General features: G+C 42.0%; 1 protein-coding gene across 4 annotated transcripts in view; it reads right to left on the reverse strand.

The window, feature by feature from the left end:
• The window catches only part of UNC13B (unc-13 homolog B), a 400249-nt gene that overhangs the window by 305680 nt on the left and 77692 nt on the right, over window positions 1-16877 (reverse strand). For all 4 annotated transcript variants that reach the window (XM_074952218.1, XM_074952216.1, XM_074952217.1 and 1 more), the window contains exons 4-5: window positions 13055-13172; window positions 11766-11889 (exon numbers count right to left, since the gene is read on the reverse strand). In XM_074952218.1, coding sequence (XP_074808319.1) covers window positions 11766-11889; window positions 13055-13172 — 242 coding nt within the window. The remainder of the gene's footprint in view (window positions 1-11765; window positions 11890-13054; window positions 13173-16877) is intronic.

The raw sequence follows: 16877 nt of genomic DNA on the forward strand, positions 1-16877 counted from the left end.
ATCTCTGACCAAAAGCAGCTAGCACATTCACTTTAACTCCTGAAGGAAATATTTAGTGTTAAGACTGAGGTTTTATTGCATTACAATAGGAAGTGACAAAACCCTAGTTCAGTTCATTGCCACAGCCTTTATAAATGTGACAATCTGCAAGGCTAAAGGAAGACATCTATAAAGTGAATATCCCCAAGAAATTCTAAAAAGTGAGGCTCAAACCTTTCTGAAAACATCTTGAGAAATAAAAGCCCTGTATTGGGACCAGGATAATTTTGTTCAACACAGTGAAGTCTTTTCCAAGCCCAAGGGGACACTTGAGAAGTAGATGGTTCCTTAGACCAGCGTTTCTCAAAGTGGGGTTCCAACCCAAGAGGGGGTCCCTAGACTATTGTATGGGGTTGTGAGATCGCAGGCTGGTGGCTGGGCACCCAGCTGTGAAGGTAGTGCCACCTGCCAGCAGCAGCAGAGAAGTAAGGGTGGAAAAGCTGTCTGACAATACCATGCCACCCTTACTTCTCTGGAGCAGCTGGCAGGGAGCACAGCCTTCACAGCCTCTGGCTAGCAGAGCCACTCTCCGCTCTGCCCTCAGAGCAGGGCGCTCCATGAGAACAAGGCCATTCTGGTTGTGTCACTTCCCTAAGCAAGGCCCTTGTTTTCACAGAATGTGGCCTACCACTTCTATAGTGTATGAAGAGCATCAGACCAAACTCTAACAGCAGGAAAAAACAGGTAGCATAAGTCAGTCAGTCAGTAAATAAAATAAATAAATAAATAGATAAAGTACCATAATATCTGAAATAAACTAATCTGTAAAAACAATGGATCGTTTTATTGTACATGGCACGAAGAGGGGAGCTCAAGCTGACAGAGGGTGGAGAACAGAATTTGTAAGTGCAGGGAAAAAACCAAAAACCAGAAAATACTACACTTCTTATTTGGCATTTGGATTTACTTACACTGGCTCAGAAGACATTCCGAGTCCCCAGTGTGTTTTGTGCAGTCAAGTTTTGGCCAATAGCCTAAAACCAAACAAACGCCAGCAACATTTACAAACAAGACACCCTACATAGGTGGAGAGGTCTGTGGAATATTTTGAAAGAAACCTTCATGAACTTGAGCAACAAAAAACTTATGCAAATCAGCAACTGTGACAGCCAAAACTCTGGAAGCACCTTATGCTCTCTCACTTTTAAGCACCAGGGCAAAGCCTCACCATCGCCAAACCTCTTATTTTTCCTGAATCAAAAAAAATGAGAAAGTATGATTGGCAAAGATGCTGCCACTCAGCTGAGCTCTACTCCACCATCAAATGATAAAGTGAGTCACTGTATTGAGAATATGTCAGGTGGTGGAAAGGATTAAAAATAGCACGTTCTTTTCCTTACAGATTGATGAATCCACCAATGTTTCAGGGGCAGCACAGTTAGTGGTCTATGTTCGGTATACTTGGGAAAACAGAGTAAAAGACGACTCTCTCCTCTTCAAGGCACTGCTGACATATACTAGGGAAGAGGAAATATTTAAGTTCCCTGATGCCTTTATAACAGGGGAACACATTAACTGGAATAGCTGTGTAGGGATCTGCACTGATGCCATGACAGCTGTCTGGTACCAAGAGTGGGCTTGTCGGCAGACAAAGTAGCCACCACAGAAGCCCAGTGGACATGCTGCATGATTCACAGGAAACCTCTTGCTGGTAGGAGTATGGATCCCTACCTAAAATACATTTTGAGTGAAGCTGTAGCAATCATTAATTTTATTAAAGCAAAGCCCCTGAATTTTTAAAAGTCTGTGTGAAGAAATGGGCTTGGATCATCAGCACTTATTACTGCACACAGAGGTTCACTGGCTGTCATGGGGAAGAGTTCTAACCCACCTGTTTGAACTGAGAAATAACATGTGTGTTTCTGACCGAAGTGGATTCCACCTTGAAGAAGCATTTAAGTGACATCAAATAGTTGGTTGGCAACTCTCTCCTATCTCTCAGACATTTTTGACATTTTTTGATATTTGTTTAAATTCTTTCAATACTACAAGGAAATGAAACAAACAAACATCCTCAAACTCAATGACAAAATACATGCCCTTACTAAAAAACTGAATCTTTGGAAGTCAAGTCGACAACAAAAAAATGTCAAACGTTTTCAGCGCTGAATGACCTCCTGGAAATCTCAGCCAGTGATGTCACCATTGGGGATATAAAAGAACATGTAGCTGAACACCTCCCTACATTCGCACAGAGTATTTAAAAAACTGGGCTCAATTGTGACCTAACCACATTTAACTGCATAAGAAACCCATTCGACTACCAGTTTTCTCCAAATTCAAATCTCACCTTGAAAGCTCCAGAGGAACTGATCGACATCTCACGTGATTCCATTCTGAAGCAACGATTCCAATCTTAGCCTCTGGCTGACTTCTAGGTTTCTCCTCGAAGCAAACTATCCCCAAATCCCAACTGCAGCAAGTAAAGTGCTTCTCCCATTCGCAACTACTTACTTACGTGAATCTGGTTTTTCAGCTTTGACTTGCTTAAAGAACAACACTGGGCAAAACTGAACGTAGAGGACAATTTAAGGGTCTTCCTCAGTTCCCTGGAGCCACAATTCAAAAGAAGTGTGGCTTCAAAACAGCAGCACCCCTCACATTAAGAGTCCAGATACTTGTTTGTCTACAGTTGTGTATAAAGCCACAACCCTTGGACAACGCTACGATGATTACCAAAATCACTGGAAAAGGCTTCCAGCTCCCGTAACTATGTCTGTTGCCTTCCTCCCCCCCCCAAAATTTGTTCCTTAAAGTCCACATATTTATTCCTGAGAAATGTTGCTTTACACTTTTTGAAAGGCTTCAGTGCCTTTGACTGCAGGGATGATAATATGCTTCTTTTAGTGCACTTATGAGTATGTACAATAATTTGCTAACACTTTTGGGGGTGGGGGACGGTCATCACAGCCTGAAATATTTTCAAACGGGGTCCCAGCACAAATAGTTTGAGAATCCCTGCACTTTTGAACAGGTTGCACTTCGTTAGAAGATACCAGCACATGTTCAATCTCTCTCCACCTGAGATAAAGAAGCTGCAAGAGGAGTTTGTTGATTACCAATCGATGTAGAAATCAGCTATCATAGAATCATAGAAGATTAGGGTTGGAAGAGACTTCAGGAGGCCATCTAGTCCAACCCCATGCTCAAAGCAGGACCAACCACAATTAAATCATCCCAGCCAGGGCTTTGTCAAGCCTGACCATAAAGACTTCTAAGGATAGAGATTCCACCACTTCCCAAGGTAACCCATTCCAGTGCTTCACCACCCTCCTAGTGAAATAGTGTTTCCTAATATCCAACCTAAACCTCCCCCACTGCAACTTGAGACCATTGCTCCTTGTTCTCTCATCTGCCACCACTGAGAACAGCCTAGCTCCATCCTCTTTGGAACCCCTCTTCAGGTAGTTGAAGGCTGCTATCAAATCCCCCCTCACTTCTCTTCTGCAGACTAAATAACCCCAGTTCCCTCAGCTTCTCCTCGTAATTCATATGCCCCAACCCCCTGATCATTTTCATTGCTCTCCACTGGACTCTCTCCAATTTCTCCACATCCTTTCCATAGTGGGGGGCCCAAAACTGGACGCAATACTCCAGATGTGGCTTCACCAGTGACGAATAGAGGGGAATAATCACTTCCCTTGATCTGCTGGCAATGCTCCTACTAATGCAACCCAATATGCCGTTAACCTTTGTGATAAATGAAGCGAGGGTAGCTCCCTTTGATCGACACCCAGCCAACCAGTTAGCTCTAAAATCCCTCTTGGTAGCTGTTCTCTGCTTGCTTTACTTGTAAAGGGTTAAAAGTCCCCCAGGTAAAGAAAAGGAAGCGGGCATCTGACCAAAAGAGCCAATGGGAAGGTAGATCTTTTTTAAATTGGGAAATAAACCTTCCCTTTGTCTGTTCTCTCTGGGCGAAAGAGACAGGCAGCAGGAATGCTGTGTAAAGTTTGAACCAGATACGAAAACCATCAGATCATATCTAGAACTACTTTTAACAACCCAAATACGTAAGAAAATTAGGAATGTTTAGGAAGATGCAATTAGGTTTATTTCAGTTTATTTTTTAAGGCTTGTGAACTCCTCTGTGCTAACCCCAGATACTTTTGTTTGCTTGTAACCTTTAAACTAATCCCCAAGAAAGCTATTTTGGATGCTAATTTTTGCAATTGCTCTTTAAAATCTAGCAAAAGCCTAAGTTCCAGATGTATTTTCTTCCTTTTTGTTTTTAATAAAATTTATCTTTTTAAAAACAGGATTGGATTTTTGGGATCCTGAGAGGTTTGCATGTTGTTTGATTAGCTGGTAGCAACAGCTAATTTCCTTTGTTTGCTTTCTCAGCTCTTCCTTGGAGGGGTGGAGAAAGGGCCTGAGGGTACCCCACAGGGAGGAATTCCCAAGTGCTCCTTCCTCGGTCCAAGAAGGGTTTTTTTGCATTTGGGTGGTGGCAACATTTAGTGGCAAGCCAAGGTCAGAGATAAGCATTGGGAGCTTAATACAAGCCTGGAGTGGAAAGTATTAATTTTTAAAACCCTTGTGGGCCCCCACCTTCTGTACTCAAAGTGACAGAGTGGAGATTCAGCCGTGACAGCCTTCTTGGCAACAAGGGCACACTGCTGGCACACATCCAGCTTCTTATCCACTGTAATCCCCAGGTCCTTTTCTGCAGAACTGCTGCTTAGCCATTCTGTCCCCAGCCTGTAGCGGTGCATGGGATTCTTCCATCCTAAGTGCAGGACTCTGCACTTGTCCTTGTTGAACCTCATCAGATTTCTTTTGGCCCAATCCTCCAATTTGTCTAGGTCACTCTGGACCCTATCCCTACCCTCCAGAGTATTTACCTCTCCCCCCAAGCTTAGTGTCATCCACGAACTTGCTGAGGGTGCTATCCATCCCATCATCCAGATCATTAATAAAGATGTTGAACAAAACTGGCTCCAGGACCGACCTCTGGAGGTCTCCGCTGGATGCCGGCTGCAAACTAGACGTGGAGCCATTGATCACTACCCGTTGATCCTGACAATCTAGCCAGCCTTCTATCTACCTTATAGTCCATTCATCCAAACCATACTACTTAAACTTCCTGGCAAGACTACTGTGGAAGACTGTATCAAAAGCTTTGCTAAAGTCAAGATATATCACATCCACCACTTTCTCCAGAGCCACGGAGCCAGTTATATCATCATAGAAAGCAATCAGGTTTGTCAGGCATGACTTGCCCTTGGTGAATCCATGTTGACTGTTCCTGATCACCTTCCACCCCTCCAAGTGCTTCAAAATGGTTTCCTTCAGGACCTGCTCCATGATTTTTCCAGGGACTCAGCTGAGTCTGACTGGTCTGTAGTTCCCCAGATTCTCCTTCCCTGAGCTATCACTCAGTGTGTATGGAATGAGGCAGCACTACAGACTCACACATATAACACCTCTGTGCAGTACAGGATGGACACTGTGTGGCATATCTTCGCCATGTCGAAAGCCCCAGTGGTTTTCTCAAGTTCCCATTACTGTCCAGGCTTGCCAGGCTTGTCTTAGTGTTACTCCACTCAAATTCAGGAGAAGAGAGAGTGTTCAGTCATGTTTGAAAGAATAAGACACCATTCAGACCAAACCTTGGACTAGATGGGATACAGTTCTCTATTATTCAAGTGAAGCTGGCAACTCCTGAGCCATGTTGCAAGTTTGAGCAACCAAAAGAAGTTATAAAAACAGCAAAACAGGCCATATGGCACTATAACAAAGCACATGAATAAGCTGTGAAACCGAATTAGATATTAAAAGAAATGTGGAATCTGAATCCATTATCTATGGTTTGTTAGCTTCAAATTAATTAAATTACTTTATTTTACATTCATTTAATGTATTGCATGGCTGTGTTTTATTTTAATTAATTAATTTTAATTAATTTATTTTGCATTTATTTATTTTGGAATCTGATTTTATTTTAGTTTACAGTAAATGAGCAATAATATACGAACCAAATATTTGTACTGTCAAGTGTTTTTCAAATGGATCATTACTATGGCATGGCTATATGCAAAATAAACACACTGCTGTATTGACAAAAAGTTTCTTTTTAAGTTTATATAAAAGCAAGTTTTGGGGTTTTTTTAATGTTACTCGTTTTGTCCACTGACACTGTGCCTAATCAGATAACAACAATTCTGGTCCTCAGAGATCTCTACCCATCCAGGTTTATGTTCCAACCAGCAAATAATTGTTTTTCTTAAAATCCACTGGTTTGCATGGCATATAGAATTCTCACGTGCCTTAGACTTCAGTATGAAGTAGGACATTTAAGTGTTTCATATGCAATATTAAGCAATGCACATTTTAAAACTATTAAGTGCTGGCTTGATTAAAAACCTGGACTGTTGGATGTTGCCAAGGACTAAAGAGGAGAGTCCCTGACTTTAGGTATGACCTAACAGCACCTGAAAAGTCTCACTCAGCCTTGAATCTCACCTCTTTGGGGCTGTAAATCTCACTCTTAAGGACAGCGAACCCTTGGACTCTGCAAGCCATAAGCTATTGCTAGGCAACTACAGCAATGGGCTAGCAGACCAACCCACAGACGTTAGGCGCCTGAAAGGAAAGACTAAAAAGGAAAAAAGGGAGCAGAATGTCTGTTTGAACAGAGAGAAGCACGGAAATGTTGCTTCATCGACATGACAAAGAGAAGGAGGACTTGTGGCACCTTAGAGACTAACACATTTATTTGAGCATGAGCTTTCGTGAGCTTCATCGGATGATAGACAGAGAAACTGAAGTACAGAGACTGTTAGCAGCTGAACCATGACCAAAAGTTTTTACCCAGGATGGAGGGCAATGAACCCTAAAGCCTTCTCAAGGTGGCAGAGGTGAAAGCCAAGGAGAATACCTTAAGCCTAGCAGCAAGAAAAAAAACCAACAACATCTTTTGCTTGTTAAACAAGTGTTCCTTCTGGGGTTCTGCAAAGTCTTCAAGAAAAAACATTTCCATAACACCGAATGGGTGACCCAGACATGATACAGAGAACAGAGAACAAATTTAATTTGTGTCTCCACAGGTTTTCTCTAAAACTTAACTGTGATATAAGCATTCTTGGAAGAAATACAAACAAATGAAATAAGATAACGGAAGGAGAATGGATTTTCATGTAATGTACTTGACAAAACCTAAATTAATAATTACCCTGCAACAGCTGACTGCACCACACCACTTAAAAGAGCACAGAGTGCTGCTGTAGCTGCTTGGAGACATCAAGTGGTTCAGAGACTCTGAACTCAGGAGTTGGCAGGTTAAATGAAGGAACAAGTATTTCACTTTTTAAAATGTCAACAGACTTAAAAGGGATCTTCTAATTGGGATTTTACACATTTTTAAAGTCAAAAAAGAATTGTAATTCACTTAACTTTCTCACTTTTGTGTTATAATCCCTGCTCCTCAGAGATTTATGTTGTGCTCATATATTGGGCAATGTGTTTTTAAAGAATAGCAAGAAAAGCAATGTGCTGCTTTCAATTCTTGATGAGAATATAGGAATGGGGTGGGGGGGCGAAATCACATTTAAGACATAAGGGACTTTGCATTTATCAAACACAGAAGTCTGTTCTACTATACAAAGGTCTTTAAGGTGACTGCTTTACTGGCTGTAAAAAGAAATCAGCACTTTACATGAGGGATTTTTACTTTACACTCATACAAGATGAGGATGGAATTTTTGCAATGCAGAACGAGCAAGTTTCTGTAGATAGTCTTGCTTCATTAGTAATATAGAAGGAAACTAACATATCCCCTAAAGTTTAAGGTGATTTATTATCTATATTGCATTAGTGTCTAAATTCCACCAGACACTTTGCCAGCACAGAGAAAGAGATCACAGTCTAATGCATGGAGAAGTGATGCAATATGCAAGCAAAGTGATCACGATAAAGACAAATACAAGGCCCCCCAAAATCAATCCCTCTACTCCAGGTAAATGAGTAGTTCACTCATAGGATAAAGAGTTGAATTATGTCAATGAGTTCAATGGTATATAAAAACTAATTTTTTGAATTACAAAAATTGGATTTTTTTTATTTAAATTGGATTTTATTTAAAATAATTACAGGGTTTGGTTTTTTTTTTTTTAATATAAGCTTATTTAAAGTTAAAATTGTGGTGGACTCTCCATCACTGACCATTTTAAAATCAAGATTGGATGTTTTTCTAGAAGATCTGATCCTGGAATTACTTTCGAGAAGTTCTCTGGCCTGTGTTCTACAGGAGGTCAGACTAGATGATCACAGTGGTCCCTTCTGGCCTTAGAATCCATGATCCTATGAATTATGACACCCTGTGTTAAGGCCTAAACTTACTCTGATCTATTAAAATCATTTAAATTAAATAAAACATTATGCATTACGTTTGCTGCCATAGTTTTAAAGAAAGCCAGACTGGTAGACACCACTAGCCAAGCCACTACCTAAGAATCAAGTTGAAGTGCTATTTCTGCTTTTTACAACAGCCTCTTCTGCAGGTGCAGAGTTTATGTAACTAGTTCAGTTTAGTGATTAGGACATTCAAAGTTAAAAAACAAGAAAAAGAAAGTTACTCACCTTATAGTAACTGGAGGTTCTTCAAGATGTATGGTCCCTATCTGTATTCCATTGTGGGTACGCATGCGCTCCATGCACCCAGAATTGGAGAATTTTGAAAGCACTGTCAGTCCACTCATGTGCCCTTGTTCTCCTCAGCCTCCAACCGAGATCATCAAGTTCCTTCTCCACCGCAAATCCAAAAATGAGCCGCAGCAGAGGGGAAGAAGGGTAGGTAGTGCAATACACATAGAGACCATACATCTCAAGGAACCTCCAGTTACAAAGGTAAATAACTTCTCTTCTTCAACAGCTGGTCCTTATGTATATTCACTGTGGTAACTGAAAAGCAGCACTCAAGTAGAAGGACAGTGTGAGGATGCAGAGCTGTGCGAAGGGATGCAACAGGAGAGGTGTCCTGCACAAAAGCACCGAGCTTTTGCCACATTCTCCCACAGTATTCTTGCCAGCAAGTTAAAGAAGTATGGGCTGGATGGATGCACTACAAGGTGAATAGAAAGCTGGCTAGATTGTCAGGCTCAACGGGTAGTGATCAATGGCTCCATGTCTAGTTAGCAGCCGGTATTAAGTGGAGTGCCCCAAGGGTCGGTTCTGGGGCCGGTTTTCTTCAATACCTTCATAAATGATCTGGAGGATGGTGTGGATTGCACCCTCAGCAAGTTTGTAGATGACACTAAAATGGGAGGAGAGGTAGATACACTGGAGGGTAGGGATAGGATACAGAGGGACTTAGACAAATTGGAGGATTGGGCCAAAAGAAATCTGATGAGGTTCAACGAGGAGAAGTGCAGAGTCCTGCACTTAGGACGGAAGAATCCCATGCATCGCTACAGACTAGGGACCGAATGGCTAAACAGCAGTTCTACAGAAAAGGACCTAGGGGTTACGGTGGACGAGAAGCTGAATATGAGTCAACAGTGTGCCCTTGTTGCCAGGAAGGCCAATGGTATTTTGGGATGTATAAGTAGGGGCATTGCCAGCAGATCGAGGGATGTGAGCGTTCCCCTCTATTTGACACTGGTGAGGCCTCATCTGGAGTACTGTGTCCAGTTTTGGGCCCCACACTACAAGAAGGATGTGGAAAAATTGGAGAGTCCAGCTAAATCATCCCAGCCAAGGCTTTGTCAATCCAGGCCTTAAAAACCTCTAATAAAATCTAGGTGTGAAAGGATGAGATCTGCTAGTTCTAGAATCTTGACGAACATGGTGACGAGACAATCAGTTCAATTCACTAACTATAAATAATATTTACTTAACTTAATAAATCAGTTTTAAATGCAAAACATGCTTTGATAAAAAAAATTTCTTATGTATCCAGCATAAGGTAATTTTATTTAACTAATTAAAAAGGAATGTCTATTATATTTATAAAATATTATGTTCATTCTGATCTACCTCATCATTCAGCTATCTGCACGCACAAAAATCACCCTCAGTAAGGTTTTCAGAACATGCAATCTTGACACAGATCTTAGAGCCTCAAGGCCAAATCCTGAGTCCTGCTTACACCATAGGAAGGGGTACGTAAGAGGAATACTGCTTAACTTGGCTCTACAGCAGGATGGCCAATTCTGAAGCTGGTTGTCCAAGTGCCAAAGATAGTGCACCAACAATCTAACCAATCTGCAGAATCATGGTGCAATGCTACTCAGCCCAGAAGGCAGCTCATAGATTCATAGATACTAAGGTCAGAAGGGACCGTTATGATCATCTAGTCTGACCTCCTGCACAACGCAGGCCACAGAATCTCACCCACCCACTCATACAAGTATTCTTGCTGCTTTGGCTTTCCGCAGACATCCTTCTGAAAAGCTCATTCACCTAAATATTCACAAAGACGACAACAGAAGGGGTCATAATGTGAATCTGGCAATTCACAAAAAAAGTTGAATAGTTTTTAACTGCATTTGTCCAAATCTAGTCATTGTCATATTGCTGAATTCCCTCTTGTTTGAGAGCCAATTATTTCACAAGAGTGTCACCTGTTCACTTACTTTTATTTACAGTAAGTCACTTATATCTCAGACAGACCAAGAAATCAAGATTCTCCCCGGTGTTAACGATGCCAAAGACACTGATTCCACATCATACTTCTATCTTCTGTTATCTAAAGCTAACTGAAAATGTTCTGGTGGAATAACTGTCCATCTGAAAAGAACAGGAGTACTGCAAAGGAGTCAAACAGCTAGAATAGAAGAGAAGGAGTACTAGTAGCACCTTAGAGACTAACCAATTTCTTTGAGCATAAGCTTTCGTGAACTAGTACTCCTTTTCTTTTTGCGAATACAGACTAACATGGCTGCTACTCTGAAACCTGTCATTAGAATAGAAGACGTCACCTTATACTGATGAACAAGTTTAAAACGCTTAGCAAGTTCAACCAGATAACCAAGGAAGCAAGAGCTAAGGTTGTCCCTATGCCTTTAGCATTCCCAACAGCCCCTTATGGGTTGGGGAGGAAGTAGCGTAGTCCTGTGTGTATACAGACCACTAAGATGACTAAATCTTTTCTAATCTAACTTTTCCCTGTAGATATACTGTAATTTCTTTATGACTGATGCTTTTGCTCTAAATTAGCTGATTTTGAACGTTCTGTATTTTTTTAACCAGATGCATCTATATAGCTGAAAAACTGCTCCCATAGAAGTCTGTTATTCCTGTGATGTTGGGTAGATGATATTAAGCTGGGATACAAACAAAACAAACATCCAACTTTATTTATAAACAGAGCTGTAGATGGCACTTGTACTTTATTAAATAAATTGCACAGCTCTCCAATTTATTGCACCATTTAGAATGAATAAACTGTCAGGTAAGTGGTTTGAAACGTGCTCCCTGCTTCAAAATGAAGTGTCTTGTGTGTCACTCCTGAAACACCTAAAGCAACTACTAGCTTTAGCTCACGCTAGGCTAAAGATTCATGGCACAAAGAAATCCCTCTTATTTATGCTGAGCACCTAGGTAACAAAAGATTTAACAACGAAGCTGTCATATGAAATTTCATCTGCAGTTAGGCTGAGAGCACAACATATGTTCTATGTTCTAATATATTGTAATATAAACAATGACAACGATATAAACAGAATTCCACTGAAATGTTTATCCCTCAGATTGTAGCATTCCAGTTAAGCCACCAAAATACAACTCACCAAAAGGTAACTCGAATCTTGTATCCAGCAAAATTTTATGGGGAGTTGGCTTTTTGGTCCCACAGATCTCATCATGCTTCATTACGACTTCTGCCTCCAGCGTAGACCACTCTCCAGGTCCTTCCTATAAATTAAAAGCCATGTACTCAAGTCCCTGGGTCTGATGATACTTTATCCTGGCAGTCATCCTTATATAATGAATTCCATTGGACATTTGCTGATAAGGAGCCCAGGAACAACCCAACAGGATTAATAAGATTAGCAATATACCCTGCTAGTCTTTACTCCTAAAAATTAACCCAGTTTTCTGATTGCCATACCCCACTGCTGACTACTTCCCCTGGAGCTTTGGCTGCACAAATTCTGCAGGATCATTTAAATGCTTATACCAAGATAAGGAAGAGAGAATTTAAAATATAACTGCAGCAAACCTACTCACGTCCGATGGGAATTTTGCATAGAGTATTCAATAACAATCACTGAGGAGAACTGGGGCTCCTAAGACAATTTAGCACAAACAAGTTTGTTGGGGCTGGGTTCCCTCTACCTCCTTTTGCCCATTTTCTCCTACTGCCAAAGTTAATTACCATCTCCTGGCTCTATAATATCCAGCACTGTAAAATCTCTCTCTTTTAAATAGTGTCCACATACACTGGGCTTGGAGCTACGAAAATAAATGAGTAAGTTTAGACCTGCTTTCAGAACTTGTTACTTGAGTAGCTAACAGAAGAGTTTCAGAATTTAGGAAATCCCTGTTACTTCGCAGCCAACACTACTCATAGTAAACAATGTTTTGTGGCTTTATTTAGGGAATCTGCAGGTATCCTCTAGCATTAAGTATAACTCCTAAGGAAAAGTCCTCATGCCACCAGGTGAAGGTCAGAGTGCTTGTTACAAGGGTGGCGCATAACAGCCCCTTGAATACAGCTGTTAGCATGCTATGCAGTAATATTTTTTACAATTTTTCCCATGAGTGTTACAATTCTAACAAATCAGTTTTTGAGAGGTCTATATGTGAGCTACCAAAGCTATAGGTGCTTCACAAAATTAGATCTCTTTTTACATTTGTAGAACTGAGACCTCAGAAGCATCTCCAGTAGATTCAATTTTTGTTTGGCTTACTAGCAGCCTCTGTGATCCAAAAATACAGGGCCCCTTCCACACACTTCCCCAAGCTTCTCAGGAGCACCTGTAATTGGCATACAGTAGTTATGTGCACCATGTGACTACATTAGAGGCATAGTAACCTTGACACTGCACTTTCACATTAGTGTTCTGTGCTAGCTAACCTCATCAGACTGCCGGATGGCCTTAAGTGCAATCCACACGGTCCCGACCATCGTGTCCCAGATCAGCCCTTTGTTCCATACTTCAACAATCAGGCCCAGGTCCAGCCGACTAATCTCACTGAAAGAAAAGAAGAAGAGAAGAGGCAACGTTTAAGGGGAAACTAGACGGTAACTGTAAACTCAGCTTCTGACTGTAAGTGGCAACTATTTGCACACAAGTGAACATATAACCTCACTTAAGCGACAGGCATTTAACAGTAGGCTACAGCCTTTTTCCAAAGGCAGTCACATATCCATCCTGTGGACTTGACACAGTCACAAGGAAACATGACGACAGCACATGGAGTGGGATCCTGGGCTGGAATACAGAGAGGTGACTTGGTTCTCTGTATTCCTGGGCTGGTTCTCTACGGTGCCCGCCCTCAGTGTGAAAGGATCAGCCACTCCCATCCCTTACGAAGGGAACAGTCATGCGATTCTCAGCCAGCAGGGGTCTAGTAGGGACATGTAACCTTCATATGCTGAGATTGGTCAAGACCTTTGTTACCAGGAGTATAGATAGGAAAGACTTCCTCCCTCCCCCATTGGTAAAGGGAGCATCTCTCATCAGTACATCTCTTCCAGATGTATCATCCCAGCGTAAGTAATTTGTTTAGACCACTCTCCAGCATGCCCACTTGAGAGAAAGTTTAAAACACTAGCCCCTAAATCCAAGGACTGCTTTTGTGTCCTCTACCAACACAGGAAGCCTACAGGTGTCATACTCACCTTTCCTGTGAGGTAAACAGCAACTCAGGAATGCTTTGTGAAATATTGCCCTGTTCTAGGCTTCCCAGCACAGGAGGGAAAAATTGGCTGCACCTTGCTTCTTGTGAAGAGCAAGGAAGCCTTACAGTCTGCGTCAGGGACCCCCTGTTGGGATAAGAGCACTCTGAAGGGACACAACATTCAGCGCTCGTCTTCAGAGCATTTTTGTACAGCTGCAGTTCTTCTGAGACCAGATTTCAGGGGAATGATGCACTGCTACATAGCTCCTTTTGCTTGGCAGAGTGCATCCACACAATGTTGGTCAAAGGAATTTGGAAGGCTTATAAATAGTTAATTGTCCCTCGATTGCCACCAGGCTAAAGAGTCTCATGAATTATTCACTGACTTATTCATCACCCAGATACAGATCAATAATTGTACAACTAGAGACTGCAAACTTAAGGGTCCTCTGAGACAGTCTCAGGTGGAAATAGGCTACAAGAACAAAAATACTCTTGAAACAAAAAGTAAACCCTATGCCTCCAGCAAAGTAAGCGGACACCTGTTAATATCCAGCTTTCCCTTTCAGTTCCACATCTTAGGTTCTTGACCCAGGACAGGCAGGCTTTGAGTTCAGCAGTGTTCAGACTAGCATTTGAATGAGGTATAGGTGGTATTTTTTAAAACTGAGTGCTTACACATACACAAATGTAACTTCCTGCTCTGTCAGTGCTGTCATACAAATTATTAGCTTGTTGAAAGTATCTTGGTACTTGTCCCAAACTGGAGAATTGAATCCCAAACAAAACTCTCTACTTAACTTCAACGTACAGATCAAGAAATCAAGTGCAAAACCCCAGCCAACTTCTGTTCAAAATTTTATGAGGCACTAATCAGTGAACCATCTTAGGGAGGAATTTCAGGCAAAGGAACTGCTTTGATGGCTTCAACTGTGTCTCCCTTTCTCCATCTACTGGTTAGAGGAAGGATCATTTCAAACCAGAGAACAGACAAACCAAGAAACGTTATTTCACATCAAAGTTATTTTTCTTTCTGACTTAAAATCTAAAGCTTTAATGCTGTTTCAGGGCTAGGAAGAAAGTAACCAACATTCATATTTGCAAAGAGAAAGCAAACTGTGATGTCCAGCAGTTTAAAAAGCTACTTCCGAACTAGAAAATGCTTCCAAAGACGAAAGTAGAAATGCTCTGTCTGGGGGAAAAAAAAAAAAATCTAATCTCAAATACCCCACATATAATGCTGCCAGAAGCTGAACTGCTGCCTTTTACAAGGAGTTTTAGAGCTACAAAAAATACTAAAAACACTAACTAGTTTTATCAGCCAAGGAAGCACCTTTGATTTCTTCTGCTATTTGAGAATACTTTTTTGGACAGGTCAATGTGGTACACTTTGCTGTTAAGGGAGCCTTTCCTTGGGGGGGAAGAAGCTACAATACACCTTCTCCAGCTTCATAAAAGAGTAAAAAATTAGAGAACCTGGACTGGTAAATAGCAATATGAACATAAACAAAATTAATTTCTCTTGGACCAGCGTAACATACAGTGTATACATACTGCAACACACAGTGTGTGACAGAGCAACATCAGGACCACTGTCCCATTGCCTGGGTGAAGCCGTGAGCAACACGGTGATGATATTCCGCCTTCGCTAGCATTCTGCTTTTATGTTTCCTAGCAACTAATTGGGAGTGGGATAGCAACCTTAGGGCAGCCTGTCTGTGCTCCTGGCTGCAAAGGAGAGCTGCTCTGGTGGCGTTCATGAGCAAAGAAGATGAGATTGCCACTGGGTGAAAACGCTGATCCAAAATGAAGATGTGTATCCCTTAAATCACCCTGGAAAACACCACATGAATATCTAGATGAAGTAGCCAGGGATTGAAGGGAGAATCCTTCCCATACATCTAGGGCTTTCCAGAGCACAGAAAGGCTGGTTCAGTGGTTAGGATTGTTGGAGTCTCCCATCATAGTCAATGTATAAGTCAGTTTGAGTGCATCTTCTGTGCAAATGTAAACTGTTGAGGGATCCACAGATGTGTCCACACACAGAGTCCCTTCCACACAGCTATCTGCATCTCCTGTCCGGGGGTGTGCAAGCCACTTGCACACATTAGTGCGACCAGGGACAGCTGTCGGTGAGCCTGGTGCCTGCCCCAGAGGGCAGAGCTGGAGGCAGTATCGCCACGCCAGAGGGGCTATCCACACAGGGCACTGGCTCCTTCGAGAGGTGGCCTGACATGCTGCTTCTTTTGCCACTGCGGTTCCCAGTAGAGCCCTGCAGCTCCACGGAAATCGGATTTATCTCTGCGGATGGAAATTGTGTAGCTGCGCAGGGCTCTGTTTTCAACTGTCCATAAAATATGGCTTTGGGGAGTCACATATCCACCACATGTACAAGGTGACCAGCCCAGCAAAGCTGCACCTGTAGGGTTACAGATTCAATGCTAGTCATACAGCACTGGTCCAGGACTTCAACATTTGGTATCCTGTCCGACCACCTGATGTTAGAGATGAGAGAGAGCACATGTGAAAACGCTCTAATTGCTTCAAGTGCCTGCTACAGAGAGTGTCCACGTTTTACCGCCAGAGAGGAGAGTGTTTAACACGATTGGATGATAAGACTATCAAAGCCAAATGCCTCTCACATTCCACAGATGACAACGAAGTCAACTATAGGCAGAACTGGCTTTAGAAATGCACTGCATACTTGCAACATCGATCAAGGCATTATTAGATGAAGTGCTGTCAAAACAGCAAACGTTTTCTACCACATTAAGCAGTGTAGCAACTGCGATTTCAGGGGCAGCTTACATACCAAGAAAGGAGGATTCAGTGGTTGGGGACTAGCATGGGAGCTTGGAGACAGATTCAATTCCCTGCCTGTCACAGACTTCCTGCGTGACCTTGGACAAATGGCTTAGTCCTTGAGTATGCTAGGCAAGGTTTGCCAGTAAAGCTACACCAGAGAACCCTCCCAGTGTAGACACACTTATACCAACCAAGAAGTGCTTATGCTGGTATAGCTTATGCTGGGGACTGGCAAGCAAAAACAAGCTATA

Source organism: Natator depressus, chromosome 5, assembly GCF_965152275.1.
Source record: "Natator depressus isolate rNatDep1 chromosome 5, rNatDep2.hap1, whole genome shotgun sequence".
In the NCBI taxonomy this organism is placed as follows: Eukaryota; Metazoa; Chordata; order Testudines; family Cheloniidae; genus Natator; species Natator depressus.